This window comes from Drosophila melanogaster, chromosome 2R (assembly GCF_000001215.4).
Source record: "Drosophila melanogaster chromosome 2R".
NCBI classification, from domain to species: Eukaryota; Metazoa; Arthropoda; class Insecta; order Diptera; family Drosophilidae; genus Drosophila; species Drosophila melanogaster.
This window is the reverse complement of record NT_033778.4, coordinates 25,158,132-25,182,235: the sequence shown is the minus strand read 5'-3', so window position 1 is coordinate 25,182,235 and position 24,104 is coordinate 25,158,132. Positions and strand designations below refer to the sequence as shown.

General features: G+C 36.8%; 4 protein-coding genes across 8 annotated transcripts, besides 6 other annotated features; 3 read left to right on the top strand and 1 right to left on the bottom strand.

Moving 5' to 3' along the window:
• Positions 1 to 3,310: 3,310 nt before the first annotated feature.
• Positions 3,311 to 3,418: a mobile genetic element.
• A 127-nt stretch (positions 3,419 to 3,545) lies between these two features.
• Positions 3,546 to 3,888: a mobile genetic element.
• A 1,632-nt stretch (positions 3,889 to 5,520) lies between these two features.
• Ebp (Ejaculatory bulb protein) lies at positions 5,521 to 7,110 on the top strand. Of its 2 annotated transcripts, none has more exons than NM_001274249.1 (2): positions 5,521 to 5,558; positions 5,620 to 7,110. In NM_001274249.1, the coding sequence occupies exons 1-2, from the start codon at positions 5,544 to 5,546 to the stop codon at positions 6,736 to 6,738; spliced, it is 1,134 nt and encodes a 377-aa protein (NP_001261178.1). In that variant the 5' UTR covers positions 5,521 to 5,543; the 3' UTR covers positions 6,739 to 7,110. The 2 variants fall into 2 exon arrangements, with proteins under 2 accessions (NP_001261178.1, NP_611995.1); NM_138151.3 differs by having other exon boundaries at positions 5,620 to 6,783.
• A 213-nt stretch (positions 7,111 to 7,323) lies between these two features.
• Positions 7,324 to 7,411: a mobile genetic element.
• Positions 7,412 to 7,482: 71 nt separating this feature from the next.
• Positions 7,483 to 7,540: a mobile genetic element.
• A 465-nt stretch (positions 7,541 to 8,005) lies between these two features.
• Positions 8,006 to 8,668, top strand: EbpII (Ejaculatory bulb protein II). 2 transcript variants are annotated; one of them, NM_001299950.1, is made up of 2 exons: positions 8,006 to 8,068; positions 8,124 to 8,668. In NM_001299950.1, the coding sequence occupies exons 1-2, from the start codon at positions 8,054 to 8,056 to the stop codon at positions 8,307 to 8,309; spliced, it is 201 nt and encodes a 66-aa protein (NP_001286879.1). In that variant the 5' UTR covers positions 8,006 to 8,053; the 3' UTR covers positions 8,310 to 8,668. The 2 variants fall into 2 exon arrangements, with proteins under 2 accessions (NP_001286879.1, NP_523866.2); NM_079142.4 differs by having other exon boundaries at positions 8,124 to 8,439.
• A 287-nt stretch (positions 8,669 to 8,955) lies between these two features.
• Positions 8,956 to 9,293: a mobile genetic element.
• Positions 9,294 to 9,540: 247 nt separating this feature from the next.
• On the top strand, positions 9,541 to 9,991 carry Sfp60F (Seminal fluid protein 60F; the record flags this gene model as incomplete). Of its 2 annotated transcripts, none has more annotated exons than NM_001169830.1 (2): positions 9,541 to 9,612; positions 9,665 to 9,991. In NM_001169830.1, the coding sequence occupies 2 exons, from the start codon at positions 9,541 to 9,543 to the stop codon at positions 9,839 to 9,841; spliced, it is 249 nt and encodes an 82-aa protein (NP_001163301.1). In that variant the 3' UTR covers positions 9,842 to 9,991. The 2 variants fall into 2 exon arrangements, with proteins under 2 accessions (NP_001163301.1, NP_001286878.1); NM_001299949.1 differs by having other exon boundaries at positions 9,548 to 9,612; positions 9,665 to 9,920.
• A 2,389-nt stretch (positions 9,992 to 12,380) lies between these two features.
• CG34038 (uncharacterized protein) lies at positions 12,381 to 14,577 on the bottom strand. 2 transcript variants are annotated; one of them, NM_001038886.3, is made up of 4 exons: positions 14,116 to 14,577; positions 13,042 to 13,233; positions 12,708 to 12,978; positions 12,381 to 12,641 (listed from the first exon to the last, which is right to left on the bottom strand). In NM_001038886.3, the coding sequence occupies exons 1-4, from the start codon at positions 14,300 to 14,302 to the stop codon at positions 12,476 to 12,478; spliced, it is 816 nt and encodes a 271-aa protein (NP_001033975.2). In that variant the 5' UTR covers positions 14,303 to 14,577; the 3' UTR covers positions 12,381 to 12,475. The 2 variants fall into 2 exon arrangements, with proteins under 2 accessions (NP_001033975.2, NP_001246519.1); NM_001259590.1 differs by having other exon boundaries at positions 14,218 to 14,577.
• Positions 14,578 to 22,898: 8,321 nt separating this feature from the next.
• Positions 22,899 to 24,104: part of a mobile genetic element that runs on past the window's edge.

Here is a 24,104-nt window from a genome sequence, read left to right as displayed (position 1 = left end):
ATATAGTTATTTTTTTTATTGATTTTAGTGTGAAGTTTTTGATTCTGGCCATGGGATTGTACAACATCGAATCAAACTTAAAATAAAAACAAACGAACAAAAAAAACTACAGAATTGGATAATGTGAAACTCAAAATAATAGGTAAGTTCAAATCTTGCAAGTTAGCCCAAGGGTGGTAATTAAAATCGTTGACCAAGTGCGTTTTTAAATGTTTATCATTACAAGTTAAAATAATTCCAATCAATGGGAGGATTAATCAGAACGACCGCAGTCCAACTCATTTTTATTATTTTGGTATCCGACAAATGCTGCCCAACACACAGAACTTCAAGTTTCTATATGCACTTGACCTACGTTTTTAAGGGCTCAAGAAAGCCACCGGCTGTGACCGCAAAACAAGCCCGAGACCCACACTTTTGAAGTTAAGAATGTGTCTTAGAAAATATTATTGCTGACTGTGCATCTGTAGCTGATGAAATACTAAAATATCTTAAGATACACGTACATAGCAAATGGGCTGAGTCGCATATCAGTGTCCTGACAGGCGAACTCGGAATTTGCAAGAGACAAATCCAGGGCGACCGCAAATCAAACTTGCTGCTAAAGTTTCTGGCCAAGGGCAATGGGTAACATGTGATAAGTTTATTGTCTTGCCGGATGGCGTAAAACTGAAATAGGAGTGAAAAAAGGACCGAGAACCAATATCACATTTCATAAGGGAAATATGCTTTCTTTGTAAATAAATTAAGTTGTCTCGCCCACAAATATTAATTGCTTAATTAGCATATGCGTCTGGCATGGACGAAGGAACTCAAACACCATTTTAGTTTATAAGTTGGTTGGGTCGACAGCTCAGGCCGCCTAAGGAAAAGTTTTGTATAACTGACGTTAACCCACAACATATTTGCTTAACAGGACACGTGCTCTTTCGTCATTAGAGGACTAATTTAAGGAAAGGACATAAACGAATATTAAACAAAAATTATGTTGGCCAATCTTTTTTTCCTTTCATTTTTGGAAATATTTTTTTCATTACTTAGGAATGGCTATCGTGCGGCTGTGGAAGGTCCATGTGCTTACTCTTCATCGTAGTTTCTAATGACAATTGCCAAGTACACTTTTGGAATAATGTAATCCTCCCTGGATTTCTATTACAACAGGGTATTACAACAGGGTACAGGAAAACATGCCGCGCATGAAAATTTCTACACCCGATATGGAGGGTTGTTATTTAATTTTGGACTTTAATTATTGTTGATTCTGCTTCGAACATCAGGTAATGTCCCTCATGGTATTTGTTGTTGCTTCAAATATAGGCTATCGATTTTTCTCTTATTTTCTCTTATCTGGAAAAAATAAACTCGGTTATGCAAAATTACAGAGTAAATAATTAATGCTGTGCATAATCTTAATACACTTCATTAATATTTTGTATGTATGTAAATTGAGCATACATGAACATTACATGTTTTCTAATGGTTTTTTTTTTCAAGATAATGGAAAGATGAAGCAAATTTGTTCCTCTTAAGAAAAACGCGGACTATTCTTAGCACTTGGCAAGCTCTGGAAATAAACATTTGTTGTTTAACTTGAAACGAGACGACACATTGCAGATACCAAGAAAACCGCAAGCTTCGTTTAATTCGTTTCATTTTTGGCCTTTTAGATGGTAAAACAAAGGGAAATTATGCAGTTGCTTCTCACGCATAAAGATAACTTTTCATAAGTTTTTGCGTTCTTTATTTTTTTCTGCTACTGTAGTGGGCTCTTCATCAACAGACACCCAAATAATGAAGAATAAAAGTCTAGTGAACTCCAGGCAGACATACGCGTATATTTTTATTTGCTTATAACAAGCTTGGATTGCTGTTTTCACTTGAGTCAAAGCAATTGTTATACCCGTTATTTTTCGAGTTTCTTTCAGAACAACAGAAAAACGAATCCGACTCGGAACAGACAAAATTTCAACAAGATATTTGCCTAGATCCGTGACATAATCATCCATAGCAATTCGTCTATTTCCGTTAATCCGTAGAGTATCCTTATTTGGCGTCAGCATACTGTTACGGTCAACAACCTCAAGTCAACCCTTCTAGCTTTGTTTCAGACCGACCTTTAGTTGAGTTGTGTTGTAAATGTAAGCAAGAAAGCGAAATAACATTTCTTTATTACAAGGATTAGAAATCCTGAAAGGACTCTGTGTGGTTTCTTAAAGCGATACGAATACGTTTACACAATTTTCAATTAAGCGATAGGGATCTAATAAAAATTGCCATACTCGAAAATGTCCTTGACCGCAAGACATGTTCCTGGAGTTCTGTGATTAACGAACTGTTGACAAAGTCAAAAATGAATGTTGAACTTTGACGCTGATAAGAAAGCTGACCGATAGAAGCTCCCTTCTTTTAAGTGAACATGTGTGCGACCGTCCAGAGAAGTTAAGGATGTCAGCAGTTGGGGCTAGGGTTTTGTAGTCCGCATACCAGACCATGTGCTAAGTGGCATGTGGTCAAATTGATGCAAGTTTTGGGTCTATGGTCAAGAATAGTTTCAATTTACGCCTTATGAGCAAACATTTATCAAATCTATTTTAGAAATTGTGAATGTCAAAAACCCTCTCGTGCTCCCCCGCAAAGCCCTTTTCACAGCTGTGAGTTCAACCCTTATCGATGTCGAAATGGGTTAACTGTTTGAGTGTCCGGTCATGGAATAATTAATCACACACTTGCATGCGATTTGTAAAGTTAATTACCGTGGCGAAAGCCCATATTGGGAGCGGGTTCTGTTTTATTCTGTTTACAAATCATGAGTGGTTGGTGTGAGATTGCCGTGGATGTCTAAGTGCTCGGCTTGTCTACAATTTTTGACACTTTAGCACATATTCTAACTGCACAGAGCCAGCGCATTTATTATTCATGCCTGACCATGTTCCATCGCAGCTCCGACAGGATAAACATTTGCCAGTGACAGCGTCGTTGAGTGTACTTTGAGTTTTGCGTTTATTGTGGGATGGTTTTGTTGTAGTGATGCTGATGAGGTTTCGGTGCTTCATACTCGTGTAATAATTTCTAGTTATCTTTGCGTACCTAAAAGAACTTGTACAAAATTCATATAAAATGTTTTACATTATAGATATATGTTAAATGCATTTCGTAAGAGTAGTACCCATGACTTTAGTCATAAGTAAGAAATTTATTGATTTTCCTTTGCTTCTACGAAACTTTTGCAATCTTTAATCTAAAGAGTGCGGGCTATCCTCCAAACAGAATAACTGAATTGGATGACGGAAAGTAAATCTAGGTTGATCAGGATCAGGATCACTAGACACGTCGATCTGGTCAGGTCCGTTTCCGGTGATTATGAATGTCGACATCTCGGGAACTATAAAAGCAAGAAAGTTAAGAATAATCACGCAGATTAAGGTTATTCGGGTAAAGCTTTCTTTCTTGTTGTTTTAATTTTATTTTCAAAATAGTTGGTGTTGGCCGCAAGGTCATGAGTATAATCTAGTCCGTACTTAACGGACGCGAGATTTTATCATTTTATGTACAGCTGTGTTCAGAAAAATAGCAGTGCGAGGGAAACTTAGTAATACAAATGTATCTTTCCATGTCCCTTTTCGGAATCGACTTTTTATTCCACTTATTTTTGTTAAATGGAATGTGTAGATAGGGAAAAAAAGAAAATCCGGTTAGTTTTTCATGTTATCCTTTTTTTATTTACATTCTTGAGCAAAATCGCAATTTTTTGGCTTTTCATAAGAATAGCAGTGGTTTTGACCAACGTAAAGTCCCGAAATGATCAATATTTTCTAAAAAGTGAGTTTGGTAAACTCGTATATTTAAAAGGGCAATATATTAAAAAAAATTAAAAAAAATTATATTTTATATATATACTTTATATGGTCGGAATAGCTTCCTTCTGCCTGTTACATACTTTTAACGAATAAGTATACCCTTTTCTCTACGAGTAACAGGCATAAAAACGATATTGCTTATAAAAAAAGTTTATTAAATTCTCACATGTTCAGAAATGCACACTTTCATTAAATTTTCTGTTACAATCGACAATTAACAGTGATGAATAAAATTACTAATTGGTTTTATATAAACCTGCAACCTTTTCGAGTGACACGCAATTCTAATCCATTAAATACAAAAAACAAAGAAGTTCACACGAAAATTCATTAATTATTAATCAAACATATTTTATCCTCACAAGGTAAGGTTGAAGGAAAATGGGTAAAAGGTCGCAGCCTGCACGCGACAATTGACCCTTTTATTAATTAAATTTTATAGGTAATATAATGACTTTTTTGTGTATTCAAACCAGGAAACAAATTTGCTTAGCGAGGGAGTGAAATGTTTACCTTTATTATATGAATAGTCGCGTCTGTTTTGATAATCAAGGTCGTCTTTATAAATTTACGAAAAATTGTCTAGATGTATGTCTCTCTGTGGTCGAAAATCATTAAAATATGCCCTATTCATGTTTTCGTTAAACTAGGAAAAGGGGTTGGCAAGCTTAGCGGGAAGTGACACCCTTGCAACTCTTTAAACAGAAGCTATAGGAGATTGATATTCAGATAGGTAGACCAACAGGATATGTATTCCATGTATATGATGTTAATCTTTTGGTCTATTAGCGCTCATAAATTATGTAGACTTTTGTGCATGCAGTCTATTAGCACTTGAAGACTCGAACTATATGTATTGCGTGTGCCCTTTTCATGTCTTTTGCATGTTTGGTTCACTTGATAAAACTTACCTTGCCTCTATCTGTAATAATTTACATACGACACGCATTCTCTCGCTTTGATCACCATCCTGCCAAGGAAATGGCTTGACATCGAATTACCACTACTATCCAATTGATTTTTAGATGACATATTTTCTTTAAACTAACACAACATTTTTACTGGATACAGAAAAACATCAGTATAAAAAATCAATCACTTTAACTGCAAACTTTGTATGTCCCTTTTCAATTTTTTGCATCTTGAAGAAGTTTTTACCATGCCATTCTTTTCTTCAAACACAGAGCGCTCAGTCAAATAGAAGCCACCTTTTTGCATTCGTTTACAACCATTTGGTGTTTTAAGTTTTCTGTTTCGTTTTGTTGCTTATTGCTAAGAAATGTTGAAAGTGCGAGGGTAACGTTATCATTAAGCAAACTACATTCCGATTTTGACTAGCACACGTAAGTACGTATAGATTTTTATATCATACCATAGCATAGACATAGCTTAGTCCTGATTTTTGTTATTTACATAAATCTACATTGGTTTTATTTTAAACAATTTAAGGTGTTTTGCTTCCGATTCTCTAAATTTGCTTAGCGTCCAAAGATATAGTGTCACCTCTCTTAATTTCGATTTATCTTGACAATTCCCTACGGTAGTATAAACTGACATTTATAGTGCCTTTGAACTCACAAGTCTACTTTTGCATAAAATTTCTAATTTACATTATAATTATCACCTTAAATCACTATATAAAGCAGATCTTGAAAGGCACAACATCAGTTGTAAAAAGCATTTGCTATGGTGCGACAATTGGTAAAGGCCTATATAAAATACTTAGTCACGAACAATTCTTAGTCTTACTGACCTATTGCAGATACTCGTCCTTTCTCTGATTCTCTTCTGCGGCAGCTCACATGCTGTTGTCAGTGAATTGGCCCGTCAGAGCGAGTCTGCCATCCAGGGTTTGGCAGACATAAAGATGGCGCCTCTACGTTACTTAGATGTTCTCTTTGGTGGAAATCCCGGAGGACTTCGGGGTCTAGACGGTGGAAATTCAGCATCTTTATCAACCTTACAAGCAGCTAAAGTAGCAAATATATTGGCAAGAGGTGATATCGCCAGTTCCGGATATAGTAAAATTTCAGCTGGCGTTGGCAAGGGAAGCGACCTAATCACTATTATTAAGAACACTCGATCCTACGATCCGTACCTTATTCCACCAGGTATTCCTGGCTATAATTATCCACTTGGATGGCCCCTTCGTTATCCATTAGGTCCTTATTGGCCTAATCGACCACCATGGCTACCAATTAATTCTCCACCGATACGTCCAGGTGGACTTTTCCCTGGTGGACCTTCCCCTGGTGGACCTTCCCCTGGTGAACCTTCACCTGGTGAACCTTCACCTGGTGGACCTTCCCCTGGTGGACCTTCCCCTGGTGGACCTTCCCCTGGTGGGCCATCCCCTGGTGGACCTTCCCCTGGTGGACCTTCCCCTGGTGGACCTTTCCCTGGTGGATCTCCACCTTCACCAGGCGGACCACTTGGACCATGGCAATTTCCATGGATACTAGGTGGTCCTCGGCCGAACCGTCCAGGAAGACCTTTCCCTGGTGGTATCCTTCCTGGTCATTTAGACGGTTCGGTAGTTCCAAATAGTGTGCTAAATGTTGCTGGCGGAATCTTTGGAAACGGTGGACTGTTCGGTACGGGAATTTTCGGACAACATGGACTTTTCGGAACTGGATTTCTTAGTGGACCTTCGTTAGACCCCTTTGGCATTTTTACTCCAATCGGAAATTTCTTTGGATCACTAGGAAACTTATTCGGATTTAGTTCACCTAGTCAAATTATTCCAATCTTTGGTGGGAAATTTGGTCCTTTAGGTCGCGGATTGCAGGGGTCTATCACCTTGGATGTTGGCGGCACAGTGCCATCGGTAAAAGGCATATTAGGACAACTTTTGCATCCTTTCCTCGGATTTCTGGGATAGTATCGAGGAATCGAGTCCTGCAATAAACAATGAACCTGGTTGCTTAACGCTTAGTTTTAACATTTAGTATTAAGAAACGACAAGTGTCGGGGTTAAATAAACATTTGTCCAGGCCAAGCTTTGTAAATTTAAAACCCACTAATAAAAGTAAGCAGCATTCCAATTTTAAATCCTTTAAACTGAATTAGGAACAATTTTATACATTGTGTCATCCCGAAAAAATGGTGTAAAATATTTTGTTTGAATATAAGAAAACAGAAAAAATGGTATTCAAAGAAAGGTGTATTTATCAATAGTACTATACAAATATTCATAAAATTCGCCGGGACTATCATAAATTTTATCGATTTTTAAAAGACAAAGATAAAGGAGTATTTTAGGGTATATAAACAATGCATTCGAGCTTTTAATAAACAAGCTTACGTTTGTTTTATTTGGAACTTATGGCCTCGGGATAGCTGATTACCTATACCTAACCTAGTTGATCTGCCCATTCCCGTCTGTGTATTCGATTAATCTCAGTGATATGCGAAGCTGTATAAGATAAAAATTTGAGATTAAGCATGCAGATTCTAGTAATGTTACTATCTATCGATATGGCAGAGGAATTTTTAGTTCTCTCAAATTACCACCATCTTAGTAACGGGTATATGATAGTCAAGGATCTCAACTAAACCTTTGTCTTTTGATTTCTACTAAATTCGTAATTTCTTGCTATAAGATTTTTGTATTATGGATTAATGCACATGTATTCTTGAGTGTAATCACTAGGCGAGTTGATTTGGCCATATCCCTCTGTGCGCCCGACTGTTCGTCATTACTCTGGCACTCGTGGCAAATCTAGGAAAAAGTCGCTTCCTCACTTAAATGTCTTCATCGCATTCCCATTAACTGAGTAAAAGGTATGTGAAAGTTTTCCCTTGTTCTTAAATTGGTTTGTGAGAGACTACTTATCTACCTAGAAGTTGCTTCTCATGTCTTGCCAAATCGATCTACTCGTTTGGATAGTGGATATGGATATCCATATCATATGGATAGTGGCGATATATAGTTAAGATAATACAATATTATAAAGTTCACAATAACATACTAAACCACCTCAAAAAATTATTGTCAATTTATGGTTAATGAAATGAATGCATTCAGTAAAATCGAATTAACCTTGACTATGTGGGTACAAATTTTTACGACTCCTTTTAACATATTTTAAATATGCATTTCAATTGTAAAATATTGCTATATAAGCCCGATTCAAGACTTATTCGCTATCAACTGGGAAATATTTTCAGTAAGACACTTGAGTTCAGTTTACAGCATGATTCGAATTTTGGTAAGAAAACTTGGTTAATTAAAACTGCGCACTCCTAATGATGACTACCTCACAGGTTTTAATGATTACATTCACTCTAATGACTGGTAGCGCTCTTTGTTCTATCGAGCAACTTATGCGGGTCTTTGGCGGTGGATCTGTTGGAGGAGGTTCTAGGCTGGACATCAACAGAAGGGTAACTATAGTACCACCCGAAGGCGAACTCTCGTTTGGATATGGCTTTCGTCCTGGATTCTATTGATTTAATCCGCATCTATATTATTTGTTTTGTGTTGAGGGCAGCTGGTTTCATGTACAGCGTAAACGCTTTATAATATTTAAATATACTATTTACTCAATGCTACTACAAATACAATCAATGTTGTCACATTAAGATTTATGACTACTATTTTTTTTTATTAATTACATCCAAGTTGTTTTGTGGTACCACGCTTTCAGCGCTCTGGTGTAATATCAAAAAAGAACGCTTAGGTCGTGTAGCTCAATAACCGTACCATTCGTCTTTCATAACACGAAGGAATGAAATGTATGTGACTTATAAAATGACAATAATGATTGTAATGAACATTGATCTAAAAGACGATATATGGGCTTAAACTCATCTTTTCGTGCTTTATTTGTGAATAGTATAATCTTTAAATTTTGTAGTTATTTGGATACACAGACGATTTGACTTTGGGCAAGACAAAATATTTCCCTACGTTAAACGAGTTTCTGGTGAAGCCCACGTATCGGAAATTATTTTAAAACATTGTTTTAAAGCAACCGATATGCTTAAAACATATTGGCCATATCTCCATCTCCCAGGAATGGGTGTCTTAAGCCGACTCTACGTTTCTAGCAACTTTTCTACTCTATTTAAGTCACTCCGTTTTAGCTTTTTATTTTTTTATACCCCTTACTCGTAGACTAAAAGGGTATACTAGATTCGTTGAAAAGTATGTAACAGGCAGAAGGAAGCGTTTCCGACCATATAAAGTATATATATTCTTTATCAGGATCAATAGCCGAGTCAATTTGGTCATGTCCGTCTCTCCGTATGAACGTCTCGACCTCAGGAACTATAAAAGCTAGAAGGTTGAGATTAGGCATTCAGGTTCTAAAGTTGAAAACTAACACGCCCACACTTTTAAAATTTTTTTAAATTTTTTCTCATTTTATTTTGCAATATCTGTCGATATCCGTAACCGTAGGAAAACCCGACTATAGCATTCTCTCTTGTTTGTTTTTTAAACATGTATACTCTTTTAATGTAGGTATTTGGTTTAGCATTTTAAGTTATCTGCTTTTAAATGAACTACAGACAGTTCAAACCTTATTAAAATTTCTTTTTTTTGAAAGTAATAACATTAAAATAAACTTTTAGTCCGTCCCCATGAAATTACAAGCTTTATAATTTTTATGGTGTATATTAGCATATTTTTAATTAAAACGTTTTACAGATTTTGCTATATAAACTAGAATCGAGATAAATGTGCTATCATTTGTTCAACTATTATCTCAGAAGCTTTGCTACCAAATTCTGCGCAATGTCTCGCCTTTTTGTAAGTTTTTTTTTAGAAAAAGTGTTTTGCAAACTATACAAATGTCTTTCAGATTTTAGCACTTATTCTGTCCATCCTAGCCGACAGTGCTTTTGGTAATATTGATGAGCTTTTACGAAGCATTGACAGGGCACTTGGTGGAGCCTTGGGAATAAATCCTAGTCTTGCAAGGTCTGGATTTGGTATAAGAACACCCAGTAGCGAATTTTCGATTGGATATGGTGGCTGAGTTATCCGATTTTTGATAAAGATCATCCTGAAAAATCTTTTCGTTTATAAAAGAAAACTTTTAATAAAATTTTAATTTTAAATTGGGAGCACATGAAAAAAGAAGGATAACAGATGATTTAAATTAAACAGGTTAAAGGATTTTAAAACGATTCGGATTTAATGAGTTTAATTTTTTTTGACTGGTCGTATCCATTTTAATTTGTTGGCCCGCCAAACCGTCTCCACGTGTTTCTGCTTTATTATAGCAGTCCTCTCCAGTGTTTTGCTGCTTGTTCACCCACTTCCTTAGTTATGACTTTGTTTCTTCTTTGGTATCTCAAGTAATTCCTGCGACATGCTGGCAACGCCGATATTACAAACGCACATATACCAGCGGTTCACGCATGATTTCTCTTTTCGAAAGGCACAAATTTTAACCCTTTGAAAGCATTGCTACCCCGAATATTAAAAGGCTCGTGTCTTTTATTATGTGTTAACTTATATACTGCCAACGAAGGGGAAATTTTCAACTTTTCAACAGCTTTAAAATTTCGTTTATTTACAGGACTAAGTTTCTGTGTATATTTATGTATATATGGCATTTGTAATGAAGTTTGTTCGTTTTTGTGCTTATCCTTTCAATATGTTTTTCGTTTTTGCTCTGAAGCGTTCCCTAAGGAAAGCTAGAAAATAAATCGTCGCAATTTTCTCGAACCATATTCATGCATAACTTCGTATTAGTTATGTGTTAAAATACATAGATAGTTACACTTAATTTCCGTGGTACACATAAATTTATTGGAGAATAGTAGCTTTATTTTTGTTTCTTCAATAAAAACTAAGCTAATGATTTGATTTTTGAAATTTTTAATGTATTTATAGTAGAGCATCTTTTTCCTTTAAAAACTCCAAGCACCTAATTCCACTCCCTTATTTGCTCTAAGCTACATATATAAATATAAAATGTTATAAGAAATTAAACCCCAAGGACACCGTCCCTGTCTATGCGGACCTTTTACATTTTCTATATTCTGCTTTGATTAACATTCGTTTGTAGGTTGAGGTAGCCACCGTCTTCGTCTGGGTCCAACGATGGAGAGTTTTAATTACTTTTGGGGGTAGTTTTACTGCTTTCATTTTTTCTTTGTCGTGGAAAGAAGAAAAAGTCTGAGAATCATCATAAAGAAAATAAAATGTTCGTGTGCAGACAGGCATACGTGTCTTAATAATATGTATGTATACATCAATTGTTTCCACACCCTCGGTTTGGTAAATTCGTTCCTCACTGATTCAAACTTCCCAGCATTTTTTTTTTCAATTACCATATTGTATCTATTTATTTTACATACCGTGATCCAAACGAGCCAATATATATTCAATCCGGCTTACTGCCTGTGGTAATTTTACTGCGGATCTAACTACTTGACCGTGATAAAAGTATTTATTCCCTGTTGACCACATGAAACCGGAAATGTATACTTTATTGACCCCAGGGAACGGACAAACATGGGGAAAAGGTGATATTGCGGAAAATCGCATCAACTGACCAACGCCCTAAGTGATTTGTTTCCATACCTGTTGCGCTGGGTAACAGACAATCAACAACCAACAAAGAGGGTCGTCATGTCCAACCAGTAACCCCTCTTCTTTTTGTTTCCCTTGTGGGTCAGTATCATTTATGTAGAATGGTTTGAAGGGCTGGTCAGTGGGAAGGTCAGTTTCATGTGTGTGTCGCGTGCCCTCTGTGTAAACAAATCAACTAGAGGCGCTAAATACGCTTTATGACCACTCGCTTAAATTTGCATTTTAAATTAAACTTGTTTTTCTTGGGAGGGATTGGTACTCAGCCTAAAGTCACACCTTTCATGAATTGACCAGGGGCTGTTTGATTGTTATTTAATTGTTTATAGTTATGGGGCTTATTAATAAGTCAACAGAAAAATATCGTGATTTATCTTATACAAATATGGACCTATTAATAACCACCTGAAAATATCCTAACAAAGGTACTCAAGTTATTAAGATGCAATAAGTGGCTTGTTCATTTTGTTCTAGATTTTTTTTATTGGCACAGCTTTTGAATGCATTACCCCATTCCATATTCGCATACGCTGTGAAAATACGCTTTTATTGCACACCACTTAACTGAAGCTCGACTGGCATTCAGAGCAGTCAAGTGCGAAATAAAACCCTACCCGTCCTCTTTGTACTGGCGGTTCTCCTGTTGCTGCAGCTTTCACTGCCTACTGCATCCTTGCAGTTTTAAAGTCCTTTATTTCAGTCAACTGAGAGTCAAACGATGTGCAACAGTCAGCGTGCTTGTGCATATGCATTTAAATGCCCTGTTGGTTCATCTCGACGTGTGGCTCATGCGGTATTGATGCAGTCTAAGGTTGCATTTTTATTTTGAATTTGTTCGTTGTGTTAATTTCCCCTTTTATGCTGTACTCCGACGTGTTGAAGCAGAACACGTCATTTTGCAGTTTTCGCACTTCAGCCACGAAAGGCATTATCCCTACAGGTGGGACTTTATTCAAATAATTTTGCACATCTGATTTATGTTTAAAAAATGTTTTATTTTATAAAATGATTTTGTGATTCCTTTTGAAATAAATAGTATTTAAAATTAATAAGTAAATCTAATCATTAATATTTATTTAACCATCGTTTCTGCCAAACTGCGAACTACATTCTCATCGTAGTCCTCAATATCATCGTCTCCATCATCAATATCGACATCGTTAGGCCTCACAGGATAACCCTGCTCTGGAGGAACAATTTTAACTCCGTGATCTCCAAACAAGAGACAGTCAAAGTTTCTGAATTCCAAAAATACGGTTTTATATATGCTCTCAATCATTATAAAGACTAGTTTCTGATCTTACCTTTCAAACAACTCGAAGCCCTGAAACTCTCCTGACATATACATGCAAACGTGCATATTACGACCGACAAACCAAATATCATGAAATTGAATACAAGCTTTAGCAAAATTAAAACGTGGCGGCCGGAAGCAGAATGGAGGGGGATTCTGTCCCGAGACCTTTTGTCTGAACCAAATGTTGTTGTTAACGCGCATTCGCAACTCGAAAGAAAATTCTTCAGGTCGATATGCCACTTCTGTGCAACTGTTCATGCCTATAACTGAAAGGAAACCTAGGAGCGGACAATTGCGTTTCGTTTGTGTTAAGGTTTATTGACACGATAATTTCGACTTACCGGCACAGCACTTGCACAGGCCATTGTCACAACTACAGGGTATGCGGTTCACGATGTTCCCCAGGGTTATGTTTGGTAAACTTAATTGCCTGGATTCTTCCTCGTGGCTTAGTAAATTAAGACGATGGTTTAGCAAGCCTAGCTGTATAGCTGCGTCGTAGGCCAAATCTTCAGTTGGTGGTTGTAATGACACTAAAAGAGTTCGAATTAAACAGCGGAAATATAAACTTTCAGGCGTTACGCATTCAACCTTTTAAATTTGATCCAATTTTGTATATACATGGATAGATTAAACGAAAAATTACTTTCCCATTTTATTTCGGTTTTTGAATACGAATCATTAGCTTAGTTCCCTGAATTTAAAAAAAACTTTCGAGTAACTGAACAAAACATAAACAAACACATTTTGCTTAACCATTCAAAATGAACTTCCGTGTATAATGTTAATTAGTTCCGCATCAAGCCAACTGACGTAGCCGGCAAGCCACAGCGATCGCCTAACAGTTTCAACTATTAACCTTGAATGCGCAAACGAGTTACCTGAGTGGAAGATACGAGCCGAATTTGATGTCAATGAAACCAACGTGGAAGCTCTGAAGATTTGAGTGTTATGTGGTCAAGATCATGGACAGCAATACGTAGGTAGAAATATATAACTAAAATAGTACACGGAAAAGTTATGCAAAGTAAATGCTCTCTTCAAATCGATTTCGTGATTTTGCAAGATCTTCAGTTTTTTTTTTCTAAAATTTTGGGACCCTAAGCATAAAAATCAGATTGAAATTGGTATCAGAAAGTTAATAATATTAACATAGTGATTAGTAATTAGATTATACACATATGTAAATAAAACACCACTACAAATGATACATAAAGTAATATTTTTTATTATACAATTAAAGTAAAATCGTTTCTAAAGTTTATTATCACAAATATTTTCAAAAGCAAGTGATATACATATTTACAAGCTTAGGCACTTTCACGTACCGGTTACATTTGTGGATCAACTTAAAATGTACTTATACAAAAATAAACAATTTAAATTGCCGTACATTGCATTGCATTACGCAAGGCAAATATTTACAAATCGATAAAATATCGGCATTGCGAACGGATTTATAAAGTTAATAACCAAATAGTAAAAGTATGAAATAAAGTAAGAGTTCTTTGTACTACCGGCATCCGACTTGGAAACGGCTAGGAGTGAGGCAGCGCACAGCAAATAGAAGAACAGACGTGAATGTGAGCTGGCTGCTGGCATCTTTGCACGACCCGCTTTATGGTTGCTGATTTGACACGCTTTTGTGTTTTTGTTGCTCTTAAAAAATATAAATGCTTTTGCTCACAGTGATTCGTCTTTATTTTGTTGATAAGTACTTTTTTTCGTAAGCAACAAGAAATAAACTTCTTTAAAAACCCAACTTTCACGTGAAATCCGAGGAATGTTTGTTAGGCACCAACTTTAAGTATAGTTTATATAAAGTAAGGTTGTGTTTCACACTTGACTTAGTCTCAAAGCGCGGGCGCAACTCCGTACGTGCTAATGGCCAAAATACAACTGGGGAAGAAAACAGTAGCGCATGCGCATGCTAAGCAGCAGATGCCAAGCAATCAAGTTTGGTACATCCATTGACAGGTCCATACAAAAGACATGGGAAACGAAGTCGGGCCTCAGACGACGATGGATACAAAGCGCGACAAAGTCGTCTACCTTTGCGTCTATTTAAGACGACATTTATACTCTTCTAAATATAATGTTGATAGTTATGACACTTTATAGCTGGCACTAATAATTGTTACAAAAACAGAGATTATCATATTGGGGTTTATACTTAACCCATAACACCCAAATTACCTTATGAGTCTAATGTATTTATAAGCTCAATTTGTTTCGACCTAGGGTATAAAATGGTCGGCGTCCTATATTTAAGCTTAAACCCAAGAGAAAAAACCAGTATTTTATGCATATATATCTTCACCGTTGCCACTTCTTTCAATCTCTATATCTCTGCTGTATTTTCCCTCGTATCAGCTTTTTATTTGCTTACATTAATGACTCTCACTTTTTACCGTCGGGATCGCCGGTGCTCGGCATGAAATTTATAAAATTTTAATTGAGATGTTACTTTAATGGTTCTCATATTATATTAATATTATATTACATATACATTTTAAATAATTTAAATAAAATCTAATATGGTAACAAAGACGTAAGCATGGTAGCTACATACTTATGGAATACATCAATGAATGTGGCAAACTTTCATTGCCTGAAGATATTTCTCACTAGTTACCAATTGTATACGCAGCAAAAATATTTCAGGTTTACTTTAGCTGTCCTACTGAGATTGTTCTTGTGAACTAGTTTTCTGACTGGATAGCTTTTAATTGTATGCATTACTTGACAAGAGTGTCAGCTATTATCCAAATGTGGTATTGGGAAAGTAATTTATATATAAAAAAAATATTTTGCAATCAGAATCAGTTGAATTTATAGGCATCATGGGCTCTTATATTACCATGTTTACTCATGACATCATATCAATCAGTTAAAACTCGTAGGGCCTTGGGATGAGTGAAGGGCCGTTGCACACTTCGTGATTATAAATGTGTTTGTTCAATTAACTATAAGCCAAATTTATGAATGTCGTCGAGGGCGTTGGCTTAGTTTGCATTCTTTTTCCATTCGACATCAACAATGGTATATACTTGCAGGATATATTGTATTCGCTCTAAAGTATGTAACCAGTTTAATAACATGTTTTATCAGCATTAAATTTAAATATTTTAATTTAATTTTAAAGGTTGAACACACTACTTCTCCCTACGACCACGATTTGCGTTCAGCTTGTTTTTTCTTGGTCTTTCGCTGAATGAAATATCCTCTTCAACTCAGCTTGAACCGCCCTTCGTTAGCAAGCTTTGGGGGTCATAATTAACCCTTTTGCTTGAGCAACATGTAAAAGGTTATTTAGCCGTATCCCCTTTACCATGCCAACCACTTCATCGCGTACTTTTGAAAACGAAAAATATGAGAATATCAAGCCGGAAAAACAAAAATTAGTTTGTTCTTTTTTGGATGAAACTGCCAAAAAATGAAAGAATTGCAATATGCACCCACATATTCTCTAAGGACACTTGACTTTCGTCTTCTTGTGCCTTTTGGAGCTTCAGCCGAAAAAAAGGGCAGGGCTTCACATTGCCTGTTGACAGCTCCCTTGCTTTACCGTCCTGCATCATAGACTTTTTATTAACGTTTGGCGGTGCCAATTAATTAAGCGAAATAAAAGCCAAACAACCGGCAGCGGGAGTAGGAAACGTTCATTAGTAGCTGCAGAGGGCGGTAGTAGGAGTGGGTAAGCCCTTGAAAGGTGCACGGATTGCACAAATTCTGAAATTCGATTTAAAACTCATGCAATTTGATTCGTTCAAAACGCTGGGCTTTAATTCGCAATTAGCGCAATTCAATCAGCGTAACGCTGCCTTGGAGATATGCGTTCGGGTGTGTTTGCAAATGCCTGGCCATAATCGTAGACGCGCTAAGGCTATTCAGGACGCCTTTTACCACCTGCGGCTAGCGGTGATTACGAGCAACATGAGCATAAAAATTGCTTACGCTATGTGGACAAAATCTTGGACCCTAGTAGGCGGGCGTCTGCCGCTGGCTTGTTTCGGTTGCTTCGTTAATGGAAATCAGAGAACAGAAACTGAGTCTACATCTGCATCGCGGTGATTCAACGCCTTTAGAGATGCAGTGTTCCTCTACCAATCGTTGGAAGCTTGAAAAGCCCGAGAAATACATACGTATATCGTAGTCTGATTGCAAAGCTGGAAGACCTATAAGTTACATCTCCATACTACAAATACATACATAGTGTCACGCGCACATCGCTAGACGGGCCTTAACTTTTGTCGGTGGTTTGCAACTTGCTTATGACACATGATGCAGTTGATGGAGATTGCCGCTCGAGCCGCTATCGACAGACTTATGAGGGACAGAAACTGGCGCTTAATTTAGATTAAAAGACTGAGTGTACACAATTTATTGTCGTTAACTTTGATTGAACTACAGCAAGTGGGAGAAAAGTAGATATTTATAGGCTTGCTATGTATTGCGCTTGTTTTGGTGGCATCATGTTTGTGTTACACGGAGAACAAAAGTTAGTTTTTCCTTATTCCTTTATTATTTCTTTATTGCCTTTATTATTTTTTTTTATGATTTATTTTATTATATGATTGTATGCTATGATATATGATTGTATCATATGATTATATGATTTTATAAAAATGGGATGGTTAAACTTATATATGGGTTGAAAAAGCTTATAGTATCCAGTCTACCTGCCTTCTTGAGTAGGAGCACCATACCCCCTGTTGATCTTCTAGAAAGGGTCAGTCCACTGGGGCGCCTTGTGATATTCTCCTTAGAGCGTGTTGTGTTAGTCCGTTCGCTTTAATATTTTGTAATGTTTTCAATCCCAAGTTATCTTAATCGATCTTTAAATTCGATTTCTTTAAACACGCATTAAAGATTTCCGGTGTCAAATATTCAAACCAATAAGTTGATTACGCTTACCAATCTGTGAAAACTGAGACCAACTAATTTTCATGCGTATTCAATACGTATCCTGGTTTACATTTCCGAATAGTTGAACGCAGTCACGTCCCATGTGATGACGATGAAGTCAGAAAATGGTAAATCACAGATGGAAGAAAAGCAATCATATCTGCAAGTGGTGAAGGGATTAGATGGCTGAAATGCAGTACACAGCAATCAATCACGTATGTAATTCCCATGAACAATTTTTTCAGGGGCTGTATTAATGTCGGCGTAGACTCTGGAGATGGCAAATACTTAAAACGGGAGCCAAATTGTTGAAGGCGGACTAATAACATCGAGTGGTTGAGTAGCTCGTGAGTTACATGGTTTCGGTTGGAAGTGTAGCCAATCGATTCGACAAACGCATTGCACATGATGAAGTGCACCAGTTTTAATACATTTGGACCTATCTGAATGCATTAGGCTGTGTAAGTTCAAACTTGAGTTCAGCTCAATTTGCGGCAGAGCAGAAATGCTATCTGCACGATCTGGGCAATCGATCGGGCACCGATTGCTGCCCTCGGTGCGTTGTTGTGGCAACACGTAGAGACCCAATTTTGTAGCATTTCGCCAGCTACTTGTTACGGGTCAGGCGGGGAGCTTCATCATCAATTTCCCAGAGGCCTTGCAGTCTCATAATCCCATGTTTGTTTGCATTAGCCACCGCAGACAGGCTGCAATTATGTCGTTTGGGGTCTGATGGCAACCGGCTCTGTGACTGGGACTTTCTGGCTTGTGAGAGCAGCTTTAGTTGTTTTCGCGGGCAAGCAATGCTCCCAAGTCGTACCCTCACAGATAGAAAATTCCTAAGCCTTAAAATTGAGAATGCAAAATCAGTACAGACATCTGTCTTAATTTAGAAAGGGTATACCATGTTTCATAACGCTGGCTATTTATTGCCATTTTGATTGCTCCAGACTTTGTGGCGTATATGAATTATGGGTTCAGTTTATGTTTTAAGCCAGCAGTCGAGTCACATTCCTTTAGTCTGCACTCTGGCTTTGTGACTTGTCGACATTCTGGGCTGCATTCAATGTTTCTATTGCCGGTTAGTGGACCATGGGAAGTTGTGTCCTCTACGTCAGAGGTACCTAGCGTTTAAACGCGTGCAATGCGCTTGAAGGCAGTCAACGAACCACACGCTTCGTTGCCTATCTGTCTGTAAATTTTTTCGTCTGTTTTTTGTTTTCTGTACATTTCTCAAAATTAACACTTTGCCTCACCCTAGATTTTACCCACTCTTGCCAAATTCATAAATGCGCATAAATTATGCCAAAAACACAAGCCATCCTGTGGTGGGTTTTGCGTTTTTCGTTGTGTTTAAATTTTAGTGAGTGAAAAATAATGTTGAACATTTAATGCACATGTCAACTTAATGAACATATTTTGTTAACTATATTTCATATTGGAATATAAATGAACCATCAATTTAAAAAGTAAATAATTCTGCAAAGGTACAAACTAGTTATTATGTCTCCATTCTAAGTTTTTTGATTCAGGTCCTGCAAAAACAAAAAAAAAAAATAGGGTAGAAAAAACACCGAAGTTAACTTCAAGTCTCCATGGACACATTTAAATTAGGTGATAATGAGCATATTTTGTTAACTATATTTCATATTCGAATATAAATGAACCATCAATTTAAAAAGAAAATAATTCTGCAAAGGTACAAACTAGTAATTATGTCTCCATTCTAAGTTTTTTGATTCAGGTCCTGCAAAAACAAAAAAATAGGGTAGAAAAAACACCGAAGTTAACTTCAAGTCTCCATGGGCACATTTAAATTAAGTGATAAAGAAAGTAATAAACAAAATTCGCAGGACTAAAGCACCAGCGTAACCAACCCAATATTGTCAAGGCTCGTCTAGGTTCAAGAGGGAAAACGCACGCCAAAATTGTCTACGAAAATCATTAAATAAAACTTTGGGGCGTTGGGAGAAGAAGGCTTCCAATGCTGTTGCCTGACTGATTTGGTATTTTTGCGTTTGTATCGACTTTAAATAAAGTTCTCTTAGCCGCATGAGAAAGTTTTTGATATTCACCAGCAAATGAGTTTGCAATTTATTTTTCGAGTTTTCTTATCTTTCCTCTGTACTTTTTCTAGCATTGCAAATAATTTGCAATGAATTGACAAAATTTCGACTGGTAGGATAAACCACTCTTACTTACCTACGTATTTAATACGATTTTAATGAGAAATTCAGTGTTGGGTTTAGCTTCATGCAAGCAAGTCCTTCGGGTATACCAAAGCACAGTCCGCGACCCGTCAATTAAATTAAATGCTGTATATCACTTGAGTTTAAGACTTTGTTTAATTTCCATTACGCACTTTTTTTGTTGCGTGGTATGGCGGCCTGTATTCAACAGAGTCATGCGATGACAATTCTAGATTACGAGGGTCACGCCACTCGATGGGTTGAATGGAAATTGGTTCTTCGGACCAAGTTTAATTACTTTCTCCCATGCACCGCGCATCTGTGCGTCGTTCATCGAAAAAACTAATGTTTTTTGTTGGATGCTTTTAGGCGGAGTTAAAGTTGGTTGAAACCTGAACAGCACGAACACTGTTAGTTTAAAGCTGTTTTGAGTTTTATAATACCTTTTATTTTTGGCCTTTGTGCCTCATCGTGAAGAAAAATATTACAAGAAGAAAAACTTTATTGTTCGGTGCCGTTGGTACTCGAAGTTAGCTCCGAAAACAAAAGTAAAAAATTATCGCCCGACCCAAGAGCCGAAGGCAGATGAAAGCATACTCAAGTAGTCTCGGTGCTTTCTAGTGTTTGCATGGCTTATTCAACTTTACTCCGTTCCAAAAAGAAAGAACAGAAAAGCAGGCACAAGTGTCTATGTGAGATTCGAAACGGTTGTAGGCTGAGCGGCCCACTCAGGCGTCTAGAAATCTCAAAAATGTGCACAGACTCAGCTTCATCCGCTTCCGCCCGCTTATCCTCAATGAAACCCAACTACAACGGCCGGGCAGCCTCAATGTGAGCTCTTCCGACAATGTCTGGCAAGGCGATTTAGCAAATTAAAAGGTTTTTAATGCATGGAGTGCTCTCCTACTTACTTCATAATTTGATGCCAACTGTGCCAGGGAAATGCGAGAAACAGGACGAGCAAGGATCCGAAATCCGCAATTCGCTTCAGTGGGCTGTATTTTATTTTTACCCAACATTTTATTTTTTGTTTTTATACAAGGATTTTTCACATCGAGTTTCGGGTAGGCCCTGTGTAATTTCCTCTTTACCTATTGCAGTCTATAAATTTATAGGTGGTATGGTCTTTGACCATACCTATATTTTATTAAAAATTAATGGAAATAACAAAAATTGTCTTTCTCTATGTAACACACTAGTCCTGTTTCGCGTGAGATAATTAAAAAGGTAATTTCCTTACTGAATAAACACATTGCAAAAATTAACATCCGGCCAAATGCCATTGTACTCACACTTCCGACTTTCACCCACGCTTGCTTCCACCTAATCTAAATGAAGTAATATATTTAAACCCTCTTAAAAAGCAACCACAAATTATACACTTAACAGCGACACATCGCTAAAAAGTGGGAAATGCAAAACGAAGCCTTATTTTGCAAGCGCACACACACGACAACTGTCACGTGTCTTATTGAGTGCTTTGTTCTGGAAAATTTCGCAGGTCGGAAAATTCGCATGCCCGTGGGGAGGGCTGCTTACACCCTGAGCATACTTCCCTCCAATTTCCGTAATATTGGGTTATTGGGTTGTGTATTTTTGCGGGTTTCGGCGGTAATGGAGATCTGGTTATAAGTAAATTGTTTGCCTGTATTAAAGCTTATGAATGTTCAATTGCCTTGCAAAAGCATTTAAATACGCTTTGCGATTGGCAAAATGACAGTTGAATTTTTGATAAATGTCGACGCGTGTGTATGGTGTGTAGTATGTAACGCTGTGCTTGAGATGCAGGGGTGTTCGTTGTACAGATTTTATTGCTTGGAAAATGGCATGCAAGTGAAGGCTGTGTCTACATTGCTTTGGGCCATTTAATGTAAGTTAAGGGCGCTACTTTCAACAAATTAAGCCAATTTTAAATGAATAGGTTGAAGTATTTGGTGTGTTTGACAGACAGATTCAGTAGAAAACCAGTAAGGATAACAATTATTATAAATTCATAAAGTTTAAAGTATTCTAAACATCACAAATAAATTTGAAATACAATTTCCTGGTATTTATTTTGAATCCTTTCCGAGCCAAGCAGAAGTTTATCTGAAAGACAAACTTTGGCGGTCATAAGAAAAGGATGTCTATACAGGGTAAAAGACAGGTTAAGAAACAACCAAAAATTCCTAAACCAGCAAATAATAATAGTTTTGTATAAAAATGTTGGACTCGACCACCTCTTCCCTGCACCTATTCTTGGAGGTCAGTCTACGTCTTTGTTTACGACGCAGCATTATTGAAATCAGGATAATTGTGTAAAAGGATGCGAAGAAAAAACCGCAAATACTTTAGGTTCAGAGCGAAGCACTAGTCCCAAGTAGTCATTCATTCCATAACGAAGATATCTCTGGAGCGATTTCACTGCGACAAAACTGAAAACGGGAGGGCTGTGGAGTAAAAAGCTCTACCATGCAGAAAGTGGTCAACATTTTTGCCACTGCCATGGGCAAGAATAATAGACGTCTCCCACCAAATGAATAACGAATGCTGCTAAAAGGAAGCAATCGTGGTGCCGAGTAGTCGTCGAATAATAAAACCCTCCATCCTATTTTCTGTTGTATGCTGCTAAGCAGTGGGAATTATTGTGGCAATAAACCATAAGACATTTCCCGTGGCATATTTTCAAAAATTTCGGAGTAAAGGCCATTAGAATGAGCATTCAGATCCGAAATACATTTTCTTTACCATTTCCCGAATTCTACACAATAATGCTGCTGGAAAAAAATATAAAAAATAACTAAAATATTTAATAAGCACTTTAAAATAACGCCAATTGATCTTATTCTTAACGGCGCTGGATACATCTTATAGCTTTGACCCAACATTGGTTGTTTCCCAATCCCAATAAAAAATAAAAAAAGCTTTTGGTCGAAAATCATCATCTTTTCGTCATCCTTATTCAAATTCCAAAAATAAGGTTATTTAGGTAAGGTAATAAGGTAATTATCATTCATAATTTATTTCTGTCAAACAGAACTGCCTTCGTAATTTTATTGTTGACATCTAATGCATTCCCAGTGAACGTTCTTTTATATTTAATTCCAACTCAGAACAATGTTTGTAAAGTCCCAAATAAGAAGACTTTACTCGTTGAGTTTTTGTAAGAAACTGATTTTATTTGGAAATATCTTCGGTTTAAATAGGTGACATGAGAATCGCATCTTAAAGTAAATGGCCTACGCAGAGGCCTAAGTAAATAGTCCCCGCCTTATCGAGGTCCCACGCTCGGGCACATCTGCCTATCTTGAGCGGCGAGGACCTTATCTGTGGTCTCCCACTAAGGGACTATTTTAGGAGGCGGGGAACGATCTCAAGTGACTGACTCATGTAGTGTGCACTTAAATTACATGTTTTTGAGCAATGCACCCATGTCGCCTTAGATAACAAAATCCTAAATATAATTTATCGCTCTCGATTCATTTACATAAGATATGAACGGAGCCCAAAATTGTAAGTCTTTAAATATATTCGTGTTCATGTGTGAACATTCTGCCAAAGGGCCAGCAAGCTGAGATGTACATTAGTATATTAGTTGCATTTATAACAGTAGTGGACTGTATTTATTTGATATATGTTCATTTATTTTGCAACTAAGATTTCAATGGGCCTAGTTTTTCTGGCTTTTAATTTTATTGGATTACAATTATGGTTTATATTATTTTTAATTCAACAATTTGTACTCAATTAACTTATTTTAAACATTTTGCTTTTTCTATGTAGAAGTACATTTTCTATTAAACAACGATATAGTGGACTGTATATTTTTATTTGTTATATTATTTTATTGTTTATTTACTATTGATATTTATAGTACTGGCAACGGACCTGCAAAGGTTATTGCTTGCATTCTTTGTTGCACAGCACATTTCCGTATGAAATATATTATTAATACTATCATTAGTATTAAAGCAATAATTAATCCAGCATGTCCGGAAATATGATGGAAATGTAAATCTTTCAATTTTTGATGGTTCTCTTTCATAAATTTAATTTCATTATTCAATCGTTCAAATTCCTCAGTATGATTTAATATTGATAGTTTCAGCGGATCCCAAATAATCTTCGGCGCTTCACTAACTTCTCCTATATAAGGTGTTGATAATAATTCTTCACTTTCGGACTGAATGTTATGGTGGGCAACTAGAATTTTATCGTCGGTTCTTGCCGTACAATATGGCGCAATGCTTAAAACTCCTTGCTGAGGCAAATCAAACAATTCAATTTGAGAGCCAGTACATTGCAGACGGACTTTTGAATTCGCAGGA